This window comes from Accipiter gentilis, chromosome 22 (assembly GCF_929443795.1).
Source record: "Accipiter gentilis chromosome 22, bAccGen1.1, whole genome shotgun sequence".
NCBI lineage: Eukaryota > Metazoa > Chordata > Aves > Accipitriformes > Accipitridae > Astur > Astur gentilis.
Window position 1 is genome coordinate 14,668,039 of NC_064901.1, and position 13,833 is coordinate 14,681,871.

At 39.7% G+C, this 13,833-nt stretch overlaps 1 protein-coding gene across 5 annotated transcripts in view; it reads left to right on the forward strand.

The window, feature by feature from the left end:
- The window catches only part of ZFYVE26 (zinc finger FYVE-type containing 26), a 50,382-nt gene that overhangs the window by 9,529 nt on the left and 27,020 nt on the right, over positions 1–13,833 (forward strand). For 2 of the 5 annotated variants that reach the window (XM_049826025.1, XM_049826026.1), the window contains 13 exons: positions 2,624–2,827; positions 3,403–4,056; positions 5,460–5,549; positions 6,277–6,345; positions 6,974–7,125; positions 8,042–8,240; positions 8,581–8,844; positions 9,027–9,146; positions 9,432–9,596; positions 10,486–10,704; positions 11,086–11,157; positions 12,122–12,227; positions 13,026–13,765. In XM_049826025.1, coding sequence (XP_049681982.1) covers positions 2,624–2,827; positions 3,403–4,056; positions 5,460–5,549; positions 6,277–6,345; positions 6,974–7,125; positions 8,042–8,240; positions 8,581–8,844; positions 9,027–9,146; positions 9,432–9,596; positions 10,486–10,704; positions 11,086–11,157; positions 12,122–12,227; positions 13,026–13,765 — 3,054 coding nt within the window. The remainder of the gene's footprint in view (positions 1–2,623; positions 2,828–3,402; positions 4,057–5,459; positions 5,550–6,276; positions 6,346–6,973; positions 7,126–8,041; positions 8,241–8,580; positions 8,845–9,026; positions 9,147–9,431; positions 9,597–10,485; positions 10,705–11,085; positions 11,158–12,121; positions 12,228–13,025; positions 13,766–13,833) is intronic. The other 3 variants (XM_049826027.1, XM_049826028.1, XM_049826029.1) reach the window with 3 other exon arrangements.

The following is a 13,833-nucleotide window of genomic DNA, read 5'->3' on the forward strand; positions in this document are numbered from 1 at the left end:
CTCCTTGTACACTCTCTTGATTGTGGCCTATGTCCAGGTTCAGCTGCTGCTATTTAAAGCTGGTTTTTGCCAAGGCCTCTTAATGATACAGAAGCTTGGTCTTCCTGCATGTACTAGAACCTAAGAAGCTGCAATTTTTTGCCTCATTGCTTCTCTGGATGGGAATTTGTACATGTGTAATTTCAACCTGAGTTGCTTGGAGACCTCTCAGTGATGGGTCTCACATGGGTTTTCCAGGTTGCCTGGTGGGAAGCAGTTTTCTTTCCTTCCAGTATCATATTGTTAAGATGTTAGTTTCCAGTCCTATTTTTACAGGTTTTATTGTTAAACATCATGACGGTTGTCTTGAATAGTCTTAAAAGATGTAATGATTGAGACTCAATATAGATCTCCAGTTTCAGTGTCCTGCTTTCTGAAATTGTTTTGTTGCTGATGTTGGGGTCTTTTAATCAGTTCTTGCATTTTAATTATTTTCTGCTTAAATTCTATCAAAACCTTTCAGAAACAGGAAGAGGCAGTCCCATCATACCTTCTGGGAGCTGCATGACTGTAGCAAAAGAATTCTAGCTGTGCTTTCACTTCTTTTTTTCAGATCACCTTGATTTACAGAACTAGTTAATGGAAGCCCTCTCTCTCTTTTCAGCCCAGTGATTGTTGTAAAATTCAGATAATTCTATAAACACGGTTTAATAGAATCTCCTTTAAAATAAAGGGAGGAGAGGAGTGATGAAGTTCTGATTTGTCTGAGTTGGTAGTGTTAACAGGCCTTTTTCTCGCTCACGTCACATACTTCCCCTTCTTTCTGACACACATCTGTCAGCTGCAGTAGTGAAACTGAAGTAGAGGTACTGGTAGACAGTTGTGTTCAGGCACCCTTCAGATCAGTGCGTAATGCTAGCTTTGATCAGTCACACTAACAGAAGAAATGATGGGCAGAAATTTCCTCATGAGTTACAGAGTTCAAGAATGAGGTGTTAATATTTCTGCCGTAGGAAAACCAAGTGCTTATAGTTAAAGAGTAGTTGTTCGGTATTAGTACAAGGAGAAGGGTTGGTTTAGATGCAGATACTTGCAGAGACTCACTGCATCCAAGTCTTTCCACATGGGAGGCAAAAGAGTATTAAACTTGCATTTGATTACTAGTGTGTATCTTGTAGTATCTCCAGCTAGCTATTTCTCTTTTTCAGAGGACTGTATTTATCAGATCTCTGGCTTCACCTGCATGAAGTCCTCTTAAGACAGTGGTATTGAGAGCTTTTTGGGTGCTACATAGTGTAGAGCTGCTGGTGAATTATAGCATTTCTGTGACATGTGGGTTCTGCAAAGGATTGATACTTGGATGTTTCCTCAGTTCTGTCTGCTGGCTGCATTATAGTTTCCACCATTGTTGCTGTTTAGAATTGCAGTGATAGGGAATAATTGGTTTCAAACTGTTTGTGCTCTCAGGGCTTTTGTCTTGGCTGCTCCGTAGTTTTCAGAAGAGTTCAGGTGCTTTTCTTTGAAATCATGCTCAAGCCTTGTGGAGGACGGTACTGAATGAAACACTTTCTAGGTAGTGCTGTTCAGTCCTAGAGTTTGGATGGGGACATTGTCAGTACATCAAACCAGTGCTTTGTTTAAAAAAAAAAAAAAAAAAAAAAAAAAAAAAAAAAAAAAAAAAAAAAAAAGCTAATGCTTCTCCTGTGTGCCAGTAGGCAGAGGGACAATCTACTCCTTGTATGAGAATGTAGGATAGTGTATTCAAGCACTAGTTTAACACTGTCTGGTGTTTTTGTTGTTGTTGTTTTGGGTTTTTTTTAACCTTTGTACAGGAGTTGAATTATTCATCTAAACCCAGTGTAACAGAATATATGACTCTATATTGTGTTCCTGGGTGAGGGGAATGATGACGCAACTTTTACATAATTTGCAGCTCTTATGTTCTGTTGTACTAAGAATGGATCATGGCTCTGGCATGCGACACCTTTCCTCAAAAAAAAGCAAAAGGGAGAAGGAGTGTGTGTCGTACTTCTCTAAGTTGCCTTTATCATAAATGTGTGAAGGAAACTGTGGGACTGCACTTTTTCTTTAATCAATTGCAGATTTTATGTGATCTATATGGCTGGCCATTGTGGATAGAATCAACCATGATATCTATTTATTAGTACAAATCCATAGAGGTCATGGTAATCTATTCTCACTACAGTCATAGCCAGTCTACACTATTTCCCTACTTATCCACTGTGTGATAGAACACCCAGTTCTAAGATGCTGGAATGAGACAGGGTCCGTCCCTGTGTTGTAAATGCAGCAGTGTATGTAGCTTAACCTCATACCTCTAATGAGACTCGTCATGAAGAGATTTTGATCATTCTGTGCTGTAGCCAGGTCCTGTAACACAAATTCACAGAAATTTGCCTTTTCAGAAGGGGATCCAGACCTGGCTTGTCTGTGCCTGTTGTGTTTGTTGGTTTTTTTTTCATGTGTTGTGAAGTAACAGTGAGATAGAGCAAAGCTGTGAAGAAAGATGTGACACTGGGAAAGAAAGACTGGTTAAATATTGCTGTGTGGGAACTGCAGGGGAAAATTAACTTGTTTTCTCATCTCCTTCCTACTCCTTCAACACCCTTATTTCCCTCCACAGCGGCAACACTCCCTAACACCTTGAGTCAGCAACGCAATCTGGCACTGTTTCGAGCATTTTGTGCCATGAAGTATGCTATCTATGCTCTCTGTGTGAATTCTCATAAGCATTCCAAGTGCAAAGATTGCGTACACAGCCTTCTTGGTGATATCCCTGAAGATGCAACTTCTGGAGAACCAGCAGGTGATTGGCCTCCTTTCTCAGGTTCAGTAGCCTGTGCTTCTCCATTTGCTAGGCTCTGATTTATCATATAGTATTGGGATAATATTGCACCCTGTGTACATACGATGTTTTTATTCAGTGGGCTATGAATGCTTTGCAAACAAGTATAATGGCATTTCTTTGAGGTGTTGTTACCTTTAGTAATAATAGATATGAATAAGCTGCCTGTCTTGTTCTAAAACATTTAAGGTAATTGTATTAAAAATGTAGTGCAAAAAGAAGGTGATATTACATACAGGATGGTAATGGCAGGGATGCTTATGTAAGAGCTTATGATTTCCCAGAGCTAAAACTGATTTAATGGCTAAAATGTGTGAAATCTGAGTTTGTACATCATTGCACAAGGCGATAATTGGCATTACTGGGAGGGAGGGGGTACACTACATTTCTAAATGTAAAATGTTAGACATATATTTACTTGATCTGTGGAGGAATGATTGGCTCTAAGCCACTGGGACAGTTCCCTCTTCTAGGATTTTCTTAAATGGCAAAGGTTGGAGGAAGGAACTTCTGAAAAATCTTGTAAGTGTCCTTTATTTTTGTTTTTAATTATACAGATTGCTCTTCAGTATTTCCTCAGTACCTTGTGAAGTGTCAGCAGTTCTTAAGGAGTGTTCCTGCTCCTCTGCGCCTGGAGGTTTTGGAGAACATCTTCTCCTTGCTTTTTGTTTCCTACAGTGACCTCCATACTGAGGCTTTTCTACCTGAAGACTATGCAGAGGATGATGATCTTGACAAAAAGACTACTACTATGAGTGTAGAAGGCAGTGCTAGTCGGCGGTCTTCTACCTCTGAAAGTCCACAGCACCTAATAGAGTCTGAAAAGAAATTAGAGAGGCATCTGCTGGCTGCTGAGACAGTTCACACAGATACCCAAGATCTTCATGACTCGATGTTAGGTGGCAAAAGCTGTGAAACCTCTAGGCTGAGCTACCTGGATTTGAAACACTTCACTAGCGGTGTTACTGGATTTTTAGTGGATGAGGTGGCCATGGATGCCTTCCTCACATTGCTTCTCAACCATCTGGAAGAAATTCAGAGTTCTCTCCCATGGGACTCCAGTAACATTCTTCGTGAAGAGCTGGAACTTGTCGAGTGCTTGAATCTTTCTGCAAGCAGAGACACCTTTGGAAGTCGTGTGTTACAGTTTTCCAAATACCTTTCTGAAGCTCACTGGCGATACAAAGTGGTGATGAGTAACAGAAATGCAGGTAGGCTCTGTATTTGGCACTTTCTGATGTATTGGCACTGTTCTGTTACAGCTCTCTAGGCAGTGGTCTCAAGAGTAAATTCCCTGAGCATCTTACTGAGGGAGCGCATTTTGGCAGATAATAGGAGAGTGACCTAGTTGGAGATCACCTGGCTCTTGCACAATTTTCCACTAACAGTGATGTCTATTCTAATAAGAAAGTTTGTGTTTTCTTTTTCTTTTTTCCCTCCCCTTTGTGGATACACTGCTTCAGTTCGCCTGTCTTTCTCCTGCTGCTTGGTCACAAATTATGTTGACGGGGCAGTGATATGAAGGGACATGGTGGTGTGTGATCCTGTGCAAGCCAGATAGACTCATCTCATTCATGGACAGAGTGTTGATTTAGCCTTGTCTGGAAATATGTTAGGAACATGTATCAGAGGAAGTTGGATTATTCTGGGATGCAGACCACTCCTCAGGAGTAGCTAAAACAACACACTCGGGAACCTGTTTCCCACCCACCCTTCTCCATATCCTATAACTTTTTAGCCCTGCTACTATCAGATTTCTGCTTGTATCATAGTGTGGCTTATTGTGTATCTCAGACCATGCAAAGTCCATGTCCCAAGAAAGACTGGGCAGTATGGACCTTAAATGTTCCAAGTTTCCAAACTTGTGTTCAACTATTTCTAAAGTCTCCCCCTATAAAGGAGGGGATGCGATGGGACTTACGTTTGAGTAGGCAGCCCTTAGTGTTTCTATTGGACAGGCAGCAACTTCTGTGGGATTCTGTACTTTTGAGTCCTGACTTCTGACAAATGCTGACAACTATTTGGGGAACATCTTTCAGGGAAAGGTGGCTGGCTTTTCTTGACACTGCCTAGCTCTTGGATTTTCTGTCTCAAGGGCTGGAACCCACATTGCTTGCTCACTTCCAGAATTGTTGACCGAGTCAGGGTTCATACTACCCTGCATTACTGAAGAACCCAGTTGTTTCAGCAAAATGTTAATGACAAATCAAATTCTCTCTTTTACTATTTTAATTCTTATTCTTTTCACCTTGTTTCTAGCTGTTTATGTACTTGGACTATACCTATTTTTTTGTATAGTTAGAATCACAGAATCATTTAGGTTGGAAAAGACCCTTAGTACTCATCAGGGTTGTAGAAGGTGTAGGACATAAATATACATAAGCAACATTGGTTGTGGATGTGAAAACCACAGTATTAGTTGAGTTGCATCAAAATTACTTCCAGATGCTGGTGTAAACTTTACTGCAGAAGTGCTCTTAGCTGAGATCAACTGTGTTTTCTTTGGAGATTTGCCATCATAGCTCTACCTATGTAGATGTGCTTTAAGGTAGACAAATAACTGTTAATGACCTGTCCAGCTATTTGGTAATGTTTTTGCTTAAATGTTTCACAGAACATCAGCTTGCAGCTTCCAGGAGATACTGCTCTTTAATCAGGTGCTCCAGCTTTAAGAAACGAAGTAGATCTCAAAGGTATAAAACAGGTGGGTTGAAAAAGTCACTTGGAGAAGACATCTCTGAAATGTGCATAATTTTGCTAAGCTCATAGCTGAATGCAATTAGATTTAATGGACTAGGGGTAGAGGACTAGATTTATTTCCTTTCATTTTCTAACTAGTTTGAAGTGTCTTAGTCCAATTCCACTTGGATTGAGGTTGTTTTCCTAAAGCTTACCTGCACAACTAAAAGATAACTAATTTTAAATTCAGGTAAGAAAATAACTTCTTTCATCCATAGTCTGATTTGGGGCAGAGGAGGACTTTGCAACTACAGTACCAATTCTTCCCTTTCTCCACTATATCCAGTGACTGTTGGGTATATATTCATTCCTACCACAATAGTATCTAGGATGTGAATTTACAGGAATTTGTGGCTTAAATTCGCAGCCTTAGGAGAAAGTTGCGTTCCTCACCCTTTTTCTATTTAGCCTTTAAAAGGTACATCTGGTTTTGGAGAGGGATGTTCCAAAATAAGAAGCTTTAAACTATCTGACATGAGTCAATGATGAGCCACCCCAACGGACTCTCTTGCCTAGCATTTTCTTAAAATCAGCAGTTTTTGCATTTGTCATAGACATCAGTGATGGCTCATTTGCGAGATACTCTTGAAGATCTCTTGCGGTTGCCTGATCTGTTCTTTGCAGTAAGTTTTAATTACCTTGTCTAGAAAAAGTGTATTTAATGTGCTGGTTTTGATTTGTTTCCATTTTAGATGGGAAAGAGGGAACTACCAGTCCATCATTAGACAGCACAAGTAGCGAGCTAAGCACCAGTACCTCAGGTATTAAGCCACAAAACCAGTATTTCTTTCTTATCAATGTGCATGATGAACTATTTGCTTGACTAGTCAATGTGAATTACTGCTCTTTGCAGGACAGAATTCAAACTTCTTGGATCTCCCATTTTTGGCTGGCTTTTTCTAATTAGAATAGTACCTATAGTATATATCTCTTTTGGAATAAGAAAATTAGATTTTTCTTGATATTTTTGGCTTGCAGGAAACAGTATGCAATGTATTGACATGCTAACCATCAAAAAAGCTAATAGACTGGTAGTCATGTAACCTAAAACATGCTTAGGCATGCTAAATTGATTTAATAGGTGCAATACTTAAGACTTCTTCCTTTATCCATATTAAACCAGTGCCCTAGCATTGCGTCCACATTATGTAGTCTCTAAGCAGTGTTACATTTGGATGAGATCCAAACTGAAAGTTCTGACCAAGTAGTGAAATATTATGAGAATTTTTAACAAGATCTTTATGTTCACCTCTTCACCCTAAAACTTCCTTGTGACTCTGCTCCTATATTTTTGTGTTAAACATGTCAAGTACTGTTATCTAATAAGTTAGCTGTTATCTGGTGAAATGTTTTTACCATAATAGTATACTGACTAATTCTGTCTTGCAGAGGGAAGTACCAGTAATGTGTCTGGCTCAAGTGATTTGGAAAGCAGGGTGAGACCACACCCGCAAAACCCCCTCATTCCTATGATGCTTTCTCCACCAGAATCACTGTTAGTTTCTTGTGTTTTGAGAGGAAACTTCGTAGAAGCCCATCAGGTAAATGAGTTGCATGTACTTTGTGCGATTAAAAATCTAATTTGGTATTGATGTTTGTGGTTGTGATAGCTAATGAAATTCCTGCTTCTTCTGCATTAGTAAGCATAGGGCTGAAGCATTCTGCATCAGTGTGTTATCAACATTCTTCTCATACTGAACTCAAAACATAGCACCGTACCAGCTACTAGGGAGACAATTAACTCTGACTGAAACCAGGACAAGCAGTGACCTGACTGAATTTCAGATAGTGATATCGGAGCAGTTAATATCATTTAAGCGTTGCATTAGGAGCAGGTTACTGCTCAACTCATTAGTTCTGTTTGACGTCAAGCATGCCACTTCATCTTTTCCCTACTTACAAGGCCAAAAGAAGCATTTTGGTTTGCTGCTTTATTTTGAATTTCACTATTGCTGATGATAAAGAATTCAAGCTTGGTTTGTATTCTGTTGTTGGTTTGATAATAGGAACTTGCACAGCTGTGCTTATCTACTGTGTCTTTAAATTTCTAGAAGGTATTTCTTGCTGCATAAGAATTTGTTTAAAATAGTTTACTTTGGAGGCCCAACTTGACACATTTCTTTCGGTACATAGTGTATTGAAATCATGAAGAGTCATTCTGAAAGGTGTGGTTTATCAAAATTAATTCAGCTCTAGCCTTGCAGCAAATAATAGCTGAGCTTTATAAAAATAGTTGAAAAATGTTTGTAAAGTCCTGTTTTTCAGGCACTAAAACCTCTCTAGACCCCTCCCCCCCCCCCCCCCATTTCAGCCTGCTGTGTCTGTGGCGACATTTTTCAGTTAAAGTGTCTGTTTTATTTTATTCTGTCATCTCCTTTAAAAACGCCCAAAGCTCTTTGACCTTTGAAAACTTCTTTTGACATGCTCTGTAATTACATCTTTTGTTATTTTTGAAAGGTGGCTTTGATGTGTAATCTGGATACTTCACCTTGCTATGGTGAATTGGTTTTCATGGAGCGCTACCAAGAGGCGGTACGAGAAATGGCAAGAGTGGAGCACAATATTGAGAATCAAGCATCAGATGGCACGGGAGGCATCAGGAAATCTGGCAGTGGCCGTTCAACACTGCAAGCTATTGGGAATGCAGCAGCAGCTGGTAAGGGCTGGGTTTCTTGAGTTCTTCTCAAAAGGTGGGGGAGAAGTGGAAAACAGGAGGAAGAAACTTGAATCCTGTCATAATGAGTGCAGCAATTGTTCAGAAGAGTAAGTTGTGGTTCTTTGACTTAAAAGGAGTCTAAGAATGCTGAAATTTGCTGTTGATGCCCAATTAGTTTTATCCATTCTACAGTAACTGGTCCATGAAGCAGGCCATCTATTGAATTATTTTCAATAATTCAATATTTCCTTCTAAAGGATTAGAGAATAATTATCCATGACAGGATCTGAGATAAATATGCTGTTTAATTAGTGATTTTGTGTTTTGCTGATGCATGTAGGTATGGTATTTTATTCCATCTCGGATGTTACTGATAAATTGCTTGCAACTTCTGGAAGTCTTGCCCCTACTCTCCAAGAAAACTTCTGGATCAGCAACATCCAGCTGGAGCATACTGATCCTCTCTGGGAAGTCCTAGAGGACCTCAGTCCTTCAGCAATGGCGGCATTTGATCTAGCTTGTACTCAGTGCCATCTTTGGAAAACATGCAAGCAGCTTTTGGAAACAGCAGAAAGGCGACTGTACAACAGCCTTGAAACTCGGGGTAGGCTTTTGATTTTTGTGTTTATCAACATGGGCCTGGGAGTAGAAAACGCTGCTCTATGCTGTGTTGTTTGTGCTAACACCTGAGTCTTAATTAAATCTCATCGTGTACTTGCATGTTAGTTTCTCTTTTTTCCACTCCTAACTTTTATTTTGTCCCCCTTTGCACAATGACTTTTCCAGGCCATCGACCTGACTTTGTTTTACTGCACTCTGAAGTTGTAAAGGGTTTCCCAGCAGTTCTCCAGCAAATAAGTAAAATTCTCAACTATTCCTGCACATCACAAGGGCAATGCAAGCCAGGTAGTATGCTTTGCTGATAAGATTTTCTGTTGAAACATGCTTAAATCAAATTCTTGCCTTCTGTTGCAATGAAGTTTGAACTTCCAATTTTTTAGCTTGATATTTAAAATAAAAAAAAAGGGTGTGTGTGTGGGGGTATGGACCCAAGCTCAATTCTGAATAAATTGAACACTGAATTTGGCAAACTAGTTGTACTATAATACAATTTTGGTTCTGTGGGACTTTTTCTGTGCAAAAATATTTCTGTCTTTGTTATAGTTGCTGTTTGTTTCTCCCTCTTTGTAGAGGTCTCAGATGAGAAAATAGGGAGTCATTTTCGATGCAGTATTGTAGATCTTCTGCAAGCTTGCTACCCTGTCTTGACAGAAGAAAGTATTACAAATGAAATTATTTTATCACAAAATCTGGATCAAATCCTGAAAGCACTGACATGTGTTGAGCATTCTGTGGGTGAGTTATTTTTTGTGATTGTGAAGACTGACAAATGGATCTAAATTTTTGTTTTGGCCTGTCCAGACAACTATAAATCTAGTAGTAATGTTCTTTGATGTATGCATAATTATATACTTTTTAAAATCCTAAATGCAAAGTGTAAAATCTATCTGTAATCCTTATATTCTGAGCATTTTGTTTTCAGAGCTAAAATTGTGAATTTGCCAGAGAAGAAAGGAAAACATCAATGAGTACAGTCGAGGTTATTATTTGTCCTACTTTTCTTCAGTCCTAACAAGGAATTCTTTAAGTGTTTTTTAACCTGACAGGTTATAGATAATTAGGTGTATCCTTACTGTTGCCTTTTTTTTTTTTTTTTTTTAACAAAAAGGAGATAAAGTTATAAACCTATTGTAACATAATAACACCTTTCAGTTTTCATAGGGCTATCATAAAACATCTCATCCTTTTCTGAAAGAAGTCTTCCACAGTTGCATTTTCTCAGAGTTCGCTTCATTATATAACACTGGGGTGTTTTCTTCTGTTTTTTTCCTTTCTCCATTCACCAGATTTCTAAATGGCATGTAGGTGTCTGTGAAGTATTTAAATATATTTGTATGTTTAATGAGCAAAATTTAGGAGAGCTGTAAGATATATTTTAGGCCTGCGTTAATATATTTCTAACTCATCAGAGGCATGGTTACTAATTTAGATGAACCATTGCTTTATTCTGCTGTGAAAATTTCTCATGCTTTCAATAAAATTATAAAGCCCAGACTGAGATCTGTAATTGCAGAGAAGAAATCAGGCTAAACAATTTCTCTTCCCTGCCCAGCCCTCCCCCCCTTCCTTTTCAGCATTTAATACTTACTTGAAACTTGAATGTATGTCTGTTCTCTTAAACCAGACTCTAAAGGAAACCTGCTTGGGACCCTGGTGGAGCAGGCCTCTCTCAAACCTACGGAGCTGGAGAAGCACCTGGTTTGGAATCAAACACAGCTCCTGTTGAGAACTCTTGACCAAACCATGCCAGAGAGCAACGTGCAGACAAACTTTGTGAAAGCCTTCTTTGACTACATCACTACACTGGCTGCTGTTGTGTTACGAAGCCTGAATGCAGAGCTAGGTAAGGGGTTCCTGCTGGAAAGTCTAACCCTAGGTGAAGATACCCAGACTGTGTAGCCTGGCCTGATTCTGGAAAGTAATTGTGCAAAAATGATTCCTTGCCAAACGTGCCTACTACCTGTGCATAGTCAGATCTTTTGCTTTCAGGTATTATTGCACTGTTTTTCAAATTTTATTTCTTAACACCTAGGCCACCCTCAGCTAAGATAAAAATAGCTGATGGCAGTAGGAAAACAAGAACAGAAATGTTAACTACTGACCCAGATTCTGCACTTCGTTTAGACAAAACAAACAACCCCGACCTCCAAAAATTCTGATCAGTACCCTGTAAGGTGAGATTGATTTTTGCATCCAGTGGATCAGCATGCTGTGTGCTTTTCAGCTCCCTTAGAGGCAACCAGTGCCCTGCTGCTCCACAGGGATAAGAAGAGAATGTGCAGAAGGCTATGCAGAGGTAACTAGGCAGAATTTTTTCTTAGAATCAGCAGATGATGGTGGTCCATGAAAAGAAATGCATCATCAGCACATAAAACTGTCAGAAGGACAGAACAATTCACTGTGCTAGGAGAAAAAACACTGGTCTGTTTTTTAGAGTTGACACTAATTGAGCTGCACTAATGTAAAATACCACAGTACTGATTTCAGAGAATACCTTCCCAAGAGGATAAGAAAAAAGGGCAAAGAACTGTTTTCAGACATGCTGGTTCAGCTCAGGTCACTACCATGCCAGCCATAACTTCTGTATGGATGTGATTCAGTCCTCATTGACTAACTGCCAAAGCCAAAAAATGCACAATATTTAAGGGCTGTGTGAGTTCTGGGGAAACTTTATTGTACTGGAAGATAAAAGGAAAATGTAAACTTATCAAGAATATGTTCAGAGTTACTTGACATAGTGGATACAAAGGTTTTTCAGCAATACTGACCAGGGTTTCACTCTTTTTGTAAAAGTAGCTTTACGTTTATGAGTTCCCTCTGCCATTGCTCACTTTGACTTGAACAGAGCATGGACTCACTAATCTACATCCAGAGACTCCTCAGAAACCAGTACTGCACATTTTCAGTCTCTCACTGCAAATACATGTTTTGGTGAAAGTTTGAAGTAGAGTTGCTAAACTGTTTGAACCTAGATCTCACTTAAAGGCCAAAGACTCTCCACGCTACCTGTTTTGGTAATAGGTCCAGTAAAACGTGAGCCAGTGGTGCCAAGTTTGAGAGGTGTATCGTAATCACAAATGCCTTGCAATTTACTCTGGATTTTACCATGCTGTTAATTTAGATCTCTGAATTTAGTCAAAGAGGTTTCAGGCTCCAGGCTCTTAAAATTTGTGTTCCTAAAATAAGACTTGGTTGGTGTATTCAGCTAATGTGCTTGTATTATAATAAATGTTTTGATTTTTTTTCTTTTTTTTTTAAAGATCTATCTGCAGAAGTGAAAGTGGGGAACCCTTTCATCCTGTTACAGCAGAGTCCATCTCAGCTGCTCTCCCAGCTTGTGTTTGAGAGACAGGTTCATCCTGACAGGTTGGTGCTTTTCATATTATATACTTCTCTAGGTTATCTTGGTGTTGATGACTTTAGACCTCAGCCAGGATTAAATTCTTCTCTGGCTGCTTAGCACAGGTAGTACAGCCTGCTGTGTCCCACCAGCCAATTACTTGATGCTGCAAGGATTAGTGTGCAGGGAGGAGCTTACTCAGTGACTTCTCTACCAACCTGAAGATTTTTGACAGGGAAAAATGTGGCTCCATATCTTTAACAATTACTGTCTGTTGTGAAGAGAGAGTGCATTCATGTGGATTTTTTGACTGAATGTGTGGCAGTTCAGAGTGGTGGACTTGCAGCTTAGCAATGTAATAAAATACAATACACCAGTAGGGCTTCTTAAGAATACAGCTGAGCATGGCTCTTGCCCTGGTCAGTACGTAAACTGGATAATCTAAGGTCCTTCTATTACAAATTACTGAATTAGGCTGGCATGGAAAGTGTCTGATTTGACGAAGTAGCTCTTAAAAAGATGAGCATTAATGGTGAACCATTCTACTGTCTCGCATTTAGGTAAAAGTCAATGTTTGAGGAGTAAGTTCTTTAAAGGAATGGCAGCATAAGCTCTGTGTTATTGATGTTGTGCTGTGTACGGGGCGGGGGTGGGGGTGGTGTCCATACTGTAAACATAGGATATGTAGTCTTCCCATGTATGTACCTGTGAAGAATAGTAGGGGGCTTATGTTCACAAAACATTTGGAAGATTTATGAAAATACATAATTGTAAAGTACCTTTGATATGTGCTGGGTAAGCTGGTTCTGTTTTCAATCCTGCAGGCTTTCTTCTCTCTTGGCTAAAGAAGAGTTGAACTTGAATGTGCAGGAAGTTATTGTTAACTGTTGCTGTGAACGACTGTCCTTATGCAGTGCAAGGCAAAACAGCCAGGCAAAGTCTCTTCTGACAAACATCAGTAACTTAGCACACCAGTGTGCCTACCACTGCCTGCCAGATGTTGAAATACCTATTCGCAATTCTGCAGTGACCTCTGAGGATAACTCCACTCAGGGCCCATTCTCTCTGAACGACTTGAGCCAGCACACACTCACTGCATCCTCCCTGGACTTCCTAAAGTCTCAGTCGAAGCTAATGGCCACAGTGGCATGTCTAAGTGCATCTAATATACAGAAAATTCCCAAATCAAGTTTATCTTGGATGGAATTTCGGGGAAAACGGGAGGTGCCCTTAGGTTTGGAACAGATATCCAGGGAGTGTGAGGTGTTATTGAAGGACTTCCCAATATTGGAACGATTTCTTCTCACTATGTTTGAGCCACTTCAGAATCAGCAAGAGGAAGGTAGCAGTTTGGCTACTGTCTTCCCTGGCAAGACATACATATCTGTGGTTCTCCTAGGATTGCATTCCTCCACAGCTGTTAAGATACTAATGGGAGTCTTGGAACAAGCTCTTGCTGCAAAGGATTGGGACAGAGCTCTGAAGGTCTTAGATCTGTACAGTCAGGATGTGGAGGAGCTGATCAATGTGAAGGATGCTGTGCTGAGCTGTGCAACTGCTGAAGGTAAGAAGTATTCAGTCAAGTCAGGCTTTTTTCCCTTCATCTCCTTTTTTTTTATTTTTTTATTTTTT